The sequence below is a fragment of the Eptesicus fuscus genome, chromosome 13, assembly GCF_027574615.1.
Source record: "Eptesicus fuscus isolate TK198812 chromosome 13, DD_ASM_mEF_20220401, whole genome shotgun sequence".
Classification (NCBI taxonomy): domain Eukaryota; kingdom Metazoa; phylum Chordata; class Mammalia; order Chiroptera; family Vespertilionidae; genus Eptesicus; species Eptesicus fuscus.
In genome coordinates, this window is record NC_072485.1 from 38347673 (window position 1) to 38361511 (window position 13839).

The 13839-nt window shown below is 56.7% G+C and overlaps 1 protein-coding gene across 1 annotated transcript in view; it reads left to right on the forward strand.

Annotated features, from left to right (window-relative positions):
- The first annotated feature begins 209 nt into the window (after positions 1-209).
- The window catches only part of LOC103293685 (guanylate cyclase D-like), a 30083-nt gene continuing 16453 nt past the window's right edge, over positions 210-13839 (forward strand). Inside the window, exons 1-11 of the mRNA XM_028158384.2 lie at positions 210-261; positions 491-1240; positions 3938-4233; positions 6019-6370; positions 7370-7454; positions 8099-8195; positions 8279-8404; positions 8844-8924; positions 10878-11054; positions 11296-11452; positions 11735-11884. Coding sequence (XP_028014185.2) covers positions 210-261; positions 491-1240; positions 3938-4233; positions 6019-6370; positions 7370-7454; positions 8099-8195; positions 8279-8404; positions 8844-8924; positions 10878-11054; positions 11296-11452; positions 11735-11884 — 2323 coding nt within the window. The remainder of the gene's footprint in view (positions 262-490; positions 1241-3937; positions 4234-6018; positions 6371-7369; positions 7455-8098; positions 8196-8278; positions 8405-8843; positions 8925-10877; positions 11055-11295; positions 11453-11734; positions 11885-13839) is intronic.

The following is a 13839-nucleotide window of genomic DNA, read 5'->3' on the forward strand; positions in this document are numbered from 1 at the left end:
TTCTTTATTGATTAAGGTATTACATATGTGTCCTCATCCCTCCATTACCTTCCCAATCCACCCCCCCTCATTCGTGCCCTCACCCCCCTGTTGTCTGTGTCCATTGGTTAGGCTTATAGGCATGCAAGTCCTTTGGTTGATCTCTCCCCCTTACCACCACCCTCCCCTTTCAAGTAGCTTTCATTACCCACGTTTTACCGAAGAGGAAAATGGGGCTGGAAAACTTCAGAGACTGGTGTGGGGCCACGGGGATGGGAAGCAGTGAGCGAGTCTGGCCAGCTCCAGCTCTAGAGCCCACACGCTGAGCCACCGAGCGCCAGCCCAGGTCCAGGCGTGGGCATCATGGGGGTCTCCCAACATCATGGGTCCAATCCCTTGTTTTACTAATGAGGAGGCTGAGTTTCTGGAGGGGGGGAGCAGTTTCCCTCCAAATTATGTCGAAAGTGCTGGCAGAAAATGCTGGAAACCTTGTCGTTATCCTCTTTCCCAGGACCGCAGTGGGGCTTGTACCCTGAAGGCTGGTACTGGAGGCTGCCGCCCGGGAAGACTTGCCAGGGTCTGTGGGAGTCCACTTTCACCCGTCCGAGGAGAGCCCCTTCCCTGCCGCTTTTCTCTGTGGTTCTGTGGGGTGCCCTTCTGTGGGCTGGCTCCCTCCCCAATCTGGCCTGGGGGGTGGGGACGTTTACCCTGGGGGTGCTGGGTCCCTGGGACTGTGACCCCATCTTTGCCCAGGCTCTCCCCAGAGTGGCCGCCCAGCTGGCTGTGGACCGGGCCAACCAGGACGCCTCACTGATGCTGGGCCGGCGGCTGGCTTCCGTGGTCCTCCCCACGGGCTGTGACACCCCTCGCGCCCTGGCCACGTTTCTGGCCCACCAGAACACCGGAGCTGCTTTCGTGGGCCCTGTCAACCCCGGTTACTGCCCAGCGGCAGCCCTGCTGGCCCAAGGCTGGGGCAAGACCCTCTTCTCCTGGGCATGCGAGGCCCCTCCGGGAGGAGGTGAGCTGGTGCCCACGTTGCCGTCGGCCGCCCACGTGCTGCTGTCCGTCATGAAACACTTTGGCTGGGCTCGTGTGGCCATCGTGTCCTCCCGCCAGGACGTCTGGGCGGCCACAGCCCGGCAGGTGGCCGCGACTCTCAGGGCACACGGGTTGCCCGTGGTGCTGGTGACGTCTCTGGGACCCGGGGAGCAGGAGGCCACAGAGGTGCTGAGGCAGCTGCGCGGCGTGGGCGGCCTGAAAGGTAAGTGTACGCGGTGCCTCCCTCCCGTGGGCGGCCTGGACTCCACGTGGCCGCTGACGGGGAGTTTCCTCCACATCAGACCTGGGCTGAGCGCTTGGCCCCGCGTTCAACCTCCCAGAAGCCCTGTGAGCTAGTCCTGCTGAGGCCTGCACTTTGCAGCTCAGAGGAGGGCAGTAACACGCCCCAGTCACACGGCTGGCAAGGAGTGTGGCGGAGTTTGAGTTCTAATTCAAACATCAGCGGTGGAGCGGGAGCCCAGGGCTGTCTTAGCCCTTGCCTGGTATAGAGAAGGGGATGAGAGCAAAGGAAGGGAGCCCCAGGGAGGGAGGGAGAGCCAGTCTTTGTTTCTTGGAATTAGACTCAGAACTTTCATGGATTCATTGATTAATTGATCGATCGATTGATTGATAGCTTCCTAAATTTATGAAGCCCCTGCTGTGCTGGGTGCTGAGTTGCATGGGTGCTGAACAGGCAGGTGCTTATGACAGAGAGGTCAAGGTCATCCCAAGAAGCAGAGGCCGGGAGGATCAGAGGGGGCATGGGGCTGGGCCCTGGAGGATCAGAGGAGGCTTCTTGGAGGGGGTGACACTTGACCTGTCTTTAAGGAAGTAGTTAGCCAGGGAGATGCCTGGCAGAACGGGCTATAGGGAGAGTTGTCACCTGGAAGGCAGAAGGGACCTTAGAGTTCATCTAGACTGGGGGTTTTCACACTGGGCCATTTGGGTCCATAAACTAGCTTAGTGGATCAGACCAGCATTACAACAATAAGAAAGAGAATGCAATCGAAAGCGACAGAGAAGAATGAAACAGAATGGAATAAAATAAAATGGAATAAAAGTAGTGAGGGTGAGAGTGCATTGCAGATAGCAGGATGAAGTCTCGCTCTTGGGAACCTCTCAGTTTTGTGAGTGTACTCCAGTTTTATATGCTCAGGTTAAGAGCACACAATGTAAAATGTATGTCTTACCATTGGGCACAGTTTGGAAACCACTGGGACCAACCGCCAAGTTCTAGATCTGGGGGCACTGAGGCCAGTTCCAGGGAGGAGGGGCGGGCTGGCAGCCCCGAGCTCGCGTGGCTGGGTAGTGACTTAGAGCAGAGAGGAGCAAGGGACCTGGCCCAGGTGTTTCCGGTTTTCAGCAAGTGAAAGGAGAATGAGGAAACCACCTCCAAGGAGCAGATGTATGGAAACAGTACTTTGTAAACATTCAACCAAGCGTCACTGAGCGCGGCTCTGCCCCTGCCCCTGGCTCAGAGCCCCTGACCCTGGCTCGGCTCTGGGGATGGGGGAGGAACTGACTGGGCCCCAGCGGTTTGGAGCTGGAGTCTGGCAGGAGACAGAGGTGTATTTAGACAACAGAGGAGCCCATAGGCTGGGGGAGCTGATCTACCTGGGGGTGGGCAGGGCTTCACAGAGGAGGTGACATTAGGGCAGAGCCTGAAAGTGAGAAGTTGATGGCAGGAGGGGGTGAGGGGGAAGGCATTCCAACCAGAGGGGTCAGCTAGTGCAAAGCAATGGAGGCAGTGTGCTAACGGGACTGGGAGAATGAGCAGTTCACCTCTGTGCGGCTGGAACATGGTGGCAGTCGGTGGGGGAAAACTCATCAGACTCCCTCTCCGACACTTGGCGTTCCAGCCACTGTGCTGACTTTCAGGAGCCAGGATGCAGAGTGGTTAGGGGCACATTCTCTGGGCTCAGATAGCCAGGATCCCACACTTGACCCACTTCCTACCAGCTGTGTGACCTCAGGCAAGTCACTAAACCTCTCTGTGCTGTAATTTCCTCATCAGTGGTATGAACCTGATAAAAGTCCTTACTTCATGGGTTGTGAAGAGGAGATAAAGAGAGCACTGCTCACAATCAATGTAGGCTTTTACCCATGAACCTCCCCAGTTTTGTGCATTAGCTCCCTCGTGTGGCCAACTCTGAGTAAGAGAGAGGGGAGGTTTGGTGGGAAGTGGGACGGAAGCCAGGCAGAGGAAAAGGGTTTACAAAGGAAGCCCTGGTTCTGTTTCCCTTCAGTCTTGGTGGGTCTCTCTCCGAGGACCTTTCTTACTATTCTGAGGCCACGATGGGGTGGCTCCTGCCCATGTCCCCATAGCATGGCCACCCAGGGCTCACCAGAGAGAGGCTGGGCTTCAGGCTCTGACTTCCACATGACAGGGGTCCCCAGGCCCCAGCAAGGAGGCCATCGACCTTCCTTGGTGGCTCCATACTCCTGGATTTTTTGGAGAAAGGGATTGCAACAGGAACCTGGGGCCATTCCTTAACCTTTCCGGGCCTTGGTTTCCTATCAGAAAGTAGAGATAATGATAAACATACTTCTTAGTACCGTTGTAATATCAAATGACTAAATGTTTGCAAAAGTACTTCAGGCTAACACAGAGCAAGCTGTCAGTATACATTAGCGATTGTCAGAGACAGCAGGGCACAGGGAGGGTGGGAAGTGGGTCATGATGATTGGGTGTTCAGGCTAGAAGGGAGCTATTCTCAGGTGAGATTGGGTGGTCCTGGAGTTATGGTTACAGAGGGAGCAGATAGAAGGGATCTTTCTCCTTCCCCCAGACTGATGGGGAGGGGGGGGGGACTCTTGGCAGTGGCAGCAGAGGGTGGGGGTGGACCTAAGAGCTCTGGGCCACTGACTTCTGGGCTTTAGGGAAGGCCTGCAAAAGTGAGCCTGCCACGTCTGCCTCCAGTCGTGGTGCTGTGCATGCACTCGGCGCTCCTGGGAGGCTCTGAGCAGACGGCCCTTCTGAGACAAGCGTGGGCCCAGGGCCTGGCAGATGGGCGGCTGGTCTTCCTGCCCTACGACACCATGCTCTTCGCCTTGCCCTACCGAAACCGCTCCTACCCAGCGCTCGGCCAGGGTGGGCCCCTGCGGGAGGTCTATGATGCAGTGCTCAGCGTCACCCTGGAGTCTGGCCCCGTGGACAAGGTCGTCAAAGCTGCCGGGGCCAGTGAAGAGGGAGCCGCCCACCCGGATCCAGAGCAGGTAGGTCAGTGCAGACCCTCACCAGGTTCAGAGCACGGGGCCAGGGGCAGGTGTGCACGCGCTCCTCCCCCATGCAGGCCTTCCTGGCCTTGGCCAGCTGCCCACCTGGCCTATCAGTCCCGCCTCCTCTGTGGGCACAGGACCCATCCCTTATTTGACAAAGGGTCTTTGTCTGGTCCCTGGAATACTCTCTTTCTTTCAGAGGGTGTGTGTGTGTGTGTGTGTGTGTGTGTGTGTGTGTGTGCTTTCTCATATTATTCACTCTTTTGGCCTGCTGGGTCACTTCTCCTCTTGAGTCTCTTTTGCTTCTGTTTTTTAAATCTCTGACTCTATTCCTCTATTTGTCATTTCTGGCCCAGCTGCTCTTTCTCTTGCAGACGTTCTTCCTCTCCTTTCTCTGTATCTCTCTAGCAAGTTGTGCCGGTGAGGAGGAGAGAGTGTTGGCAGTGTGGGAGAGTGGGGAGGTTTTCTGGAGTCACCACGGTGAATCTGAGGAGTATTGGGTGGGGGATGTGGCTGTGGCTCGGCTTGGGCTCATAGGACTCAGGTGGCTCTGCTTTTTGATACAAGAACACAGTGGTGTCTAGAGGTGGTGACAGAGATTCTGATGATGATGAAGGGGCATTGAACCAGTGATTCATCTGACAAAAGTGAAGTGAGTCCTTCTCATGTGCCACTGTGCCAGGTGGCAGGGACACAATGATGGACAAGACAGATCTGGCTTTCAAGCAGCTTCCATTCTGTTGGTGTGAGATGGACAATAACCGAGCAACCCGATAACAAAATGTTATAGTGATAATGTTGCCAATAAGATAAAACAGGGTAAAGTGACACAGAGTGGCTGGCATGGATAGTGGGCAACAAGAGATAGGAAGGGCAGGGAAGCCTGCTGAGAAGGTGCCACTTGAGCTGAGGGCTGAGTGATAAGGAGGCAGCCAGGTGAAGCTCTGGATGAAGAGCAGCCAGGTAGGGGAAAACAGCAAGTGCAAAGGCCCTGGGGCAGCGTGCACTTCAAAGCCAGAGGAGCAGGTAGAAGGAGTGGCTGGACTGTCCTGAGTGATGGGGAGAGGGATCCGAGATGAGCTTGGGCCTCATCATGAGGGTCATTCTAGGCCAGGGTTAAGAGCCTGAACTTAACATAAAAGAAACCATTAGTAGGCTTTAAGTAAGAAATTATTTGATTTATCTTTTTAAAAATCACTTTGGTTGCTTTATGGAAAATGGCCGGAAGAGGGCTAAAAAGCAAGGAGGCCCTTGGGAAGCTCCTGTGTGGTCCAGGTGAGCAGTGAGGGTAACACAGACCCAGGTGGCAGTCAGTTGAGTTCGGAATAAATTCTGAAATAAAGCCAAAAAGATGGGATGATGAACTGGAAGCGAGAAAGAGAGGAGTTGGGAATCAAGCTGAGGTTTGAGACACTAGGCAGGTGGCAGTTCCATTTCCTAAAACAAGTGGGGGGAGGGGCGGGGGATGGGTTTGGTGTGGTAGAACCAGGCAGGACCTTGCAGGACCGGGAGTTCTGTTTGGGGCTTATTAGGTAGATTTGAGATGCCTGTGAGACATCAGAGCTGGTGGTGTTGGTGGCCATGATGGTGGCAGTCATGGGGATTGTGAGGCTGCTGAGTGGGGACTGAGGTGATGGTGGGATCAAAGAGAGGAGTATGTTGGGGGGTGATGGTTAGGGGGTGATAATCCTAGCGATGGCTGCTGGCAGGAGGGCCAGGGCTCAGACATTTCTGGGAGCCTGTGCCAGGGGTAATGGGGTTGAGGGACCTTCTCTTCCACAGGTGTCCCCGCTCTTTGGGACCATCTATGATGCTGTGGTCCTGCTGGCCCATGCCCTGAACCGCTCTGGGAGCCATGGGGCAGGGCCCTCGGGCCACCTAGGGGCCCACACAGGGGCTCTGGATGTGGCCGGCTTTAGCCAGAGGATCCGGACGGACGAGAAGGGCAGGAGGCTGGCTCAGTACGTCATTTTGGACACAGATGGTCAGGAGAGCCAGTTGGTCCCCACCCACATCCTGGACACAGGCACGTGGCAGGTGCAGCCCCTGGGCAGGGCCATCCACTTTCCAGGAGGGGCCCCTCCGGCACGTGACTCCAGCTGCTGGTTTGACCCCAATGCACTCTGCATCAGAGGTAATTCACCCATCCATCCATCCATCCATCCATCCATCCACCCACCCATCCATCCATCCATCCATCCATCCATCCATCCATCCATCCATCCATCCATCCATCCATCCATCCATCCTTCCATCCATCCATCCATCCATCCGTCACTCATTAAGGCTCTCCATGTGGACAGTCAAGTCAGTCTCATGAGGTGCAGGAACAGGTACAAAGAAGAGACTTGGCACTCTGTTGAGAAGATTGAACCACCAGGGTCAGGTGCTATGGAACGGTGCTGGGCTTGAGGGTAAGAGGCAGGGGAGGCTCCGAGTTGTGAGTTACAGGGAAGGTTAACAAGGCCTCCCCTCCGCTCTGCTGAGCAGGGCTAAAACAGTCCCAGAGCACGTGGTCCCAGGCAGCCGCTTCTCATTCGACTCCTGACACCAAGGCTCGAGATTCGGATTCAGTGTAAGGAGGACTCTTCTGACAGTCAACGTGAATGACAATGGCGCTGACCGCCAGAACAAGTAGTGACGGCCCATTGTGAAGGGCATGTAAGGAGAAGTAGGATAACAATGGACAGGGAGACACAGTTTTAATCCAGCACCTGCCGTGTCCAGGCCCTGTGTTAGCAGCCAGGGAACGCTGAGATGACTGAGACACAGGCCCTGCTGTCCAGCTGCTCTCAGTCCAGTGAAAAGAGACCTGAATCTGGCAGACAAAAGGCCATAGTGTGATCAGGACTCTGATGGGGTCTGAGCAGGGTCCTCCTGGCCAAGGCAGGGAGCCTGAGGTGAGAACCCAGACAGCAGTACTGGAATCAATATCTGTGTGAGATGATCTGGCCAGATAGGAATTTCCTAATTGGGGGCCATTCTGAACCTCACCCCTGGGAGGGGGTGGGCAGAGGTTGGTGTCCCCATTTCCCAGAGGGGACCAAGAAGCAGGTGCAGGGCTGAGTGGGGAGCTGTACTCCTTGTGCGGTCGTTATTGTTAGGACTCACGTCTGCCCTCACCTCCCCCCAGGTACGCAGCCCCCGGGCAGCTTCCTCGCTCTGGTCCTGGCCTGTGTCGTGGTCCTAGCAGGCGGGGCCCTCACTTGCCTCATCAGGTGAGACTGTGTGCCTGAGTGGGCATGCCCCTCTGCACCCCTAGCCCCTCAGGGCCTCTCTCCTGCGGGCAGAGTCCTGGCAATCTGCAGGGGGCTTTCCCGTCGTCTGTTCCCAGGACGGTCCTGCCCTCCTGTCCATCCTAGAGCCTCTGTCAGACTCTGTGAGGCCGGGGTGTCCCCTAAGGAGGCCCGTGGGAGACTTGGGGAAGAAGCCTGGGCCTCACACGAGACCCCGTCCTCCCCGAGTTTCAGCCAAGCATCCGTGCAGTGGGCTTGGCCAGGGCGGCCTTCAGCTTTGGAAACAGTTCTTTCTGGGTCTCAAGACGCCTGTTCCCTGAGCCTCAGCCACACCCAGGAAGGGGCAGCCCTCCTCTCCCAGGCCTCACCCCAGGCTCTGGCTGCCCCTGAGGCCTCCAGGCGACATGGGAACACTGAGGCTGAGACCAGCAGGCACATCAGGCTGGGAGTCCAGCTCTGAGGCGGGCTGAGGGCCTCTGAGGTGGGCACTGCTTGGTGGGACTGCCGGGGAGGCAGGAAAGGAAATGGAGAGAGGATAGGTGAGGGCTCAGGGTCAGAGGCAGGTTAAAGGGGCCAGGGTGACGTTTGTGCCAGCCCCTCTGCCCTGCACTTTCTCTCCCCTCCAGACTGGGCGTCCGGCAGCTGCAGCTGGTGCGGGGGCCTCAGCGGATCCTGCTGACAGCCCAGGAGCTCGCCTTCATCCACCCACCACTGAGCAGTCAGGTGGGTGGGCCAGGCGTGGGCTGGGGGCGCAAGCAGGGGACCGAGGCCCCGCCTAAGCTTTTGACGGTGCCTGCCCCCTCCAGAGGCTGCATACGGATAGGGAGAGTGCGAGTGAATCAAGAAGTGCGGCAGATGGTGGGAGCCTGAGGTCGGTGGCCCAGGGGTCAGCAAGGAGCCCCCAGGAGCCTACCAACGTGGCCCTGTACCAGGTGGGAGCCTCTGCCATTGCCCCTGCCCTGGAGTCCCTGGGTCACACTTCCAGGGTTCGGGGTGTCTGAGGCCCTGCAGAGTAAAACTGACCTTGGGGCCAGGAGCTAACGCCTTGATAGCCACCATCTTGTCAGCCTTGCATGGGGGTGGGCATCAGAATTGAAACGTGAAGCTCAGGGATCGGAAGTCACCTGCCCAAGGTCACAGAACTTGAAAGTGGTGGAGTTAGGACGGGAACTTGAGTCTGTCCGCCACGCCGGGCCCCTGGCTCTTTCCCAGGGCCACAGCCCGAGTCCAACTTTTGTGTCCCCTGGCCTGGGAGCACACAGAGAGAACTCATTTATGGGGAAAAGCTGAGGCTGAGAGAGGCTGAGGGTCCGCCCGGGGTCACACAGCTGGGAACCGGCCGCAGCTGAACTCTTGTTCCTCCTTGAGCAGGGGGAGTGGGTGCGGCTGAAGACGTTGGAAGCTGGCACAGCCCCGGAGCTGCGGCCCAGCTGCCTCCGCCTCCTGAGACAGGTAGGGCTGCAGAGGGCCTGGAGGGTGGGCTGGGGCGGGGTGCCATCAGGAGGCCCTGTTGGTCTGGATTGGTCCCTACTCAATGTGGCAGCTTCTCGCCTCAGGAAGGAAGTCCTCCTATTAGCACGATCGCCACCACCTGGCCACCACGTCCATCGCAGTTACACACCCTCACTGTCACCATCACACACCAGCATCCCAAAGTCATGTCACCACCTTAATGTGATCGTCACCATGACCACCAGAGCCACATTCCCATCAGTCTCACCACCTGTGTGTATTCAGCACCATCCAAGGGCCTCATCCTGCACCTGCCGTCCCTCCACCCACCCACCCATTTATTCACTACTTACTGAGCACCCACTCTGCCAAGCTGTGTTCTGGGTTTGGAGGATACAGCCATGGAGAAGAGACAGGATCCCTTCCAGTCACTTATCACTAATCATGTAAGTCCCTTCACCCCTGAGATTGTCACCATCCTGAGAGGCTGGGGGATGGAGGAGGAGCCCAGGATCTGAGTCGGGAAGGTCCCAGGTGGAATCCTGCCCTCACAGGACACTTAGCTTTCTTGTAGAATGGAGCTAGTAAAACCACCCCAGGGGAACTCTGAGGATGGGAGAGAATATATGGAAAAACCTAGCCATATCCTGCCAAGTGGTACAGCTTTGATAAATTGTGAATTTTATTATTATTCCCAACATCTGAAATTAGGTTTGTAGAGATTAAGTGGCTGGAGGTTAGGCATTTCGGTGGGCCTCTTGTAACCAATGTGCATAGATGTTTCCTAGAAGAAAAGGCTCGGTTGTGGTCAAATGAGTTTGGAAATTGCTTGGGTTAGCGATAGGACTTCTCAGGATTTTTAACATGCTGTTCTTGCTATCTTTGCCTGGGGAACAATTTAGCCCCAAATTTACTGGTTTAAAGCAACAACTAAAATACTCCTCCAGATTATTTTATAATACCTTACAATTTTGTGGGTAGGGAATTTGGGCAGGGCTTGGCTAAACAATTTTCCTAGGGCCTCTCCATGTGGTCTCTCTTGCATGGTGTCTCTGGGTAGAGGGACTTCTTGTGGTCATTCAGGGCTCCCACAGACAGGAAATAGAAGCTGTCAGTCTTCTAAGACCCAGACCTGAAACTCTCCGGACCACTTCCACCATGTCCTATTGGTCACAGTGTCACAGAGCCCGCTCAGACTCAAGGGGAGGGCACAGAGGCCCCACCTCTTGACAGCAGGGGTGTCAAAGGATCTGAGGCCATTCTTACCTCCCCATATCTATAATAATCTATAATAATAAAAGCATAATATGCTAATTAGACTGACAATCGAACCACCTTCTGGACGAAGTCGCGGGTGCAAGTGCTGAGCCCCTTGCATGAATTTCGTGCGTCGGGCCTCTAGCATGTTAATACGCCTGTGAACCTCTAAGGGGGAGAGTGTTCAGCGCTCCGTCTCTTAGTTGACCCCTGAACTGTTTTTGTGAAGAGGGCCTTCCTAGGCAAGGGTTCCACCTTTTTTGCTTGAGCAAATGCTAGCATCGCAGGTTGGACTGTTGGGCAGCCATCAGGGAGGCTGCTTTCTGCTTGGCCCTGATCCCTTCTGCACCTCTTCTCCTCCTTTATCGGCCACTGAGTCTTGGGGTTTTCAGGATCATGGTGCCACTTAGGTTGGGAAACAGGCTTAGATCCCTGTACCATGGAACTGGTTACAGCTCATTCACTTATTCATCTATTGTGTTTTCACTCACTTACTCATCCATCCATCCATCCATCCATCCATCCCCATCCATCCACCCATCCATTTATCCTCCGCTTACCATGCATCCATCATCCATCTACCCATCCAACATGTCTGATGCCTCTCTATGCTCAGCCCTGTGCCGATGTGCTGAGAGTTGTGGATTTCACCTGGTCCAACCCCTGGGGGCCCCACGATGCTCATTGCCCTGGCAGATGCGAGAGCTGCGGCATGAGAACGTTGCCACCTGCCTGGGGCTCTTCGTGGCCCCTGGGGTGAGGGCCCTGGTGCTGGAGCACTGTGCCCGGGGCAGCCTGGAGGACCTGCTGCAGAATGAGGCTCTGCGGCTGGACTGGACCTTCCAGGCCTCCCTGCTGCTGGATTTGATTCGTGTGAGAACCTCCCCTGGGCCTGGAACTGGGGGGTTGGATGGGGTCATGGGGAGGGGAGGGAGACAAGATGCTCAGATTTCCCAGGCCCAGGCTCTCTTCACTTTGTCTGAGACAAGTCTGAATAGTGTGGCAAAGGGTGAGGGAGGCAGGAAGGGTTTCTGGGGTGCGTGGGAATTCTGAGAGGACCAGGGTCCCCTTCACTCACCGCAGGCCTAAAGGACCCCCATTATGTCCACCCCAGGGCGTGCGGTATCTGCACCATCAACATTTCCCGCACGGCCGCCTCAAGTCCCGAAACTGCGTGGTGGACGAGCGCTTTGTGCTGAAGGTCACTGACCACGGCTATGCAGGGCTCCTGGGTGCTCGGCGGGCTCCCTGCCCGTGGCCCGCCCCGGAAGGTCAGCTCAGGGGTGGGCAGTGGTTCTGAGGCCTCTGTTGAAATCGGGTGCTTGTGAGGCAGGGGAGAGGGCGAGCTCTCCAGTCCTCCAGCACTCGTGTCGGGTGACCTGGCGGCTGTCCTCCCTGAGCCTCGGGGCCCTCACGGTGAATGGGGAGGAACCAGCTCCTCCTGTGGCTGACGGGAGAAGGTGGTGACACCACGTGTGGGAAACGGCTGCCCAGCTCGGCCCAGCGTGGGTGGTTAGAGGGCGACATGGTGTGGCCTGTCCCTGTGATTGCAGACCTGCTGTGGACAGCTCCGGAGCTGCTGCGGGGGCCCGGGGGGCCCGGGCGGGGCACCCTCAAAGGAGACGTCTTCAGCCTTGGCATTATCCTGCAGGAGGTTCTGACTCGAGGCCCACCCTACGGCTCCTCGGGGCTCTCGGCGGAAGGTACAGCATCCTCCTCCCCACGTGGTCAGGGAGCTCCGTGACATCACGAAATTCGGGCCTGAAAGTAACCACACGGACACACTTGCCTGTTTGACCGCAAGCTGTTGGGTTTCTTTGGCTTAAGCCGGGCAGCCTTCAGCAACTCTGCCAAGATGGCAGCTGAGCAGTTCCAGGGCGAAAGACACTGGTTTCTGGGGAAAGCCCCAACCCTCCCAGCCTCTCCCAGGGTCATTGCCGAGTGTGCAGATGCTCAGGCGGAGCACCCCGCTGCTCAGCACACACGTTGTGTCCATGCAGACATCGGCTCTTCCCCAGCTGTGGCATGTCCTTCCTGTGTGACCTGACACAGATCACTCACCCTCTCTGAGCCTCAGCTTTCTCCCCTTTAGAACGGGAATCAAACTTAGGATGTGCCAGACATCCGGCCCATGTCCCATGTGGCCAGGCTGCTCGGTCTTGGGGGCTTGGTTCTCTGCTGGGTGGGGCTCCTTCCAGAGCATCTCTGTGCCCACACTTTGGGGTGTCCAGGAGAATCGTCACACCTTTCCCACTGCCGCCCGGTCTTAGACATTTCCTCACCTCTGACCCCAGTGCCAGGGCCCAACTTCAGAAATGTTTCCTCTCCTTCCGTGTTCTCTGTCAGGGCTTCCCGGGCTCCAGGCTGCTCTTTCCACCCCGACCCAGGGCCTGTCCCCACAGGGACCCTGGCATCTCAGCCTGACGTGCAGGGCAGTGGTGGAGCCGAGCCCACCATCCCGTCCCCTCCTTCCCCCCTCCTCCACCCCCCAGTGGATAATCTGTGACTCACAAGGAGGCCGGCCCACTTCCTTTCTCCACCAAAGCGCTGCTCAGTGAATAATGAGCATTCCAGGCCCCAAATTTATGAGGTGGAGGAGTGGGAAGGAGGGGGGTTCATCGGGCCATTTGTTCAACATTCCTCAGCTGTCCCCCCTCCCCCGCCCCATCTGCACTGATAGAGGGAAGACCAACCAGATGGGACCCCCAAGCCATGCTGCCAGTGCAGGACCCTTCAGGCCGGGGCTCTGTCTGCCGTAGGTGCAGGGACCAGGCTTGGAACCCCATGGCCACCCTTGGGTTGGGCTGTGAGACCAGGGTCTGCTACTTCCTGGGGTGCTTTTCCTGATCATAGGGAGTAAAATGTTAAGAGCACAGGCATAAAATGTTAGGGGTCACCCACCTACGCCCAGCTCCACACCAACTCTCCTCATGACTTTGAGTAAATCCCTTTCAGACTCTGAGCCTCAGTTTCCTCCTCTGTAAAATGGGACCGTCATGCCTGCCTCCCAGAGTAGTTGTGAGGATTCCGTGAAATACTTTAGACAAAGTGCCTGGCTCCCTGTGGGCTCCCGGTAAAAATCTGCCTGGGCAGTTTTAGGGCTGTGCTAATGAGGCTCTCAGGTTCTCTCCTGATTCTCCCGCTTGGACACAGTCCCTGTTAGAAATAGCATCTTTTTAAGATCCTGTCTGTGTGGGGCACTTGGGAGGTGGGTAAGTGCACTCTTTTCAGAGAGAATTAAGTGAGGCTCAGAGAGGAGGCTCCTCAGTGGAAAGCAGTGGGTCTGGGATTTGAGCAAAAGTTCCCTGACCCACGCTCAGTGCTTTTGCCCTGAAATCTCGCCGTGCCATCCACGGAGCATCTCCCCACGGAGCTGGATGTGCAGCAGGGCCCATCAGTCCTGGTGACGCATGGGGTGGGGACAGCGGGCCCGGCCTGGGCCAGTGGTTCCCAGCAGTTTCACCTAGGACAGTGATGGGCAACCTTTTGAGCTTGGTGTGTCAAACTTTGCCAAAAAACTGAGCATAAATTGGGTAGTGTGTCACTTTCAGGAAAAAACATTATTTTGCAGATGTTTCATCCTCGGCATGCGGCCGCCTCAGCGGCTGCGTGTCATCAGAAATGGCTATGCGTGTCAGTGCTGACACGCGTGTCATAG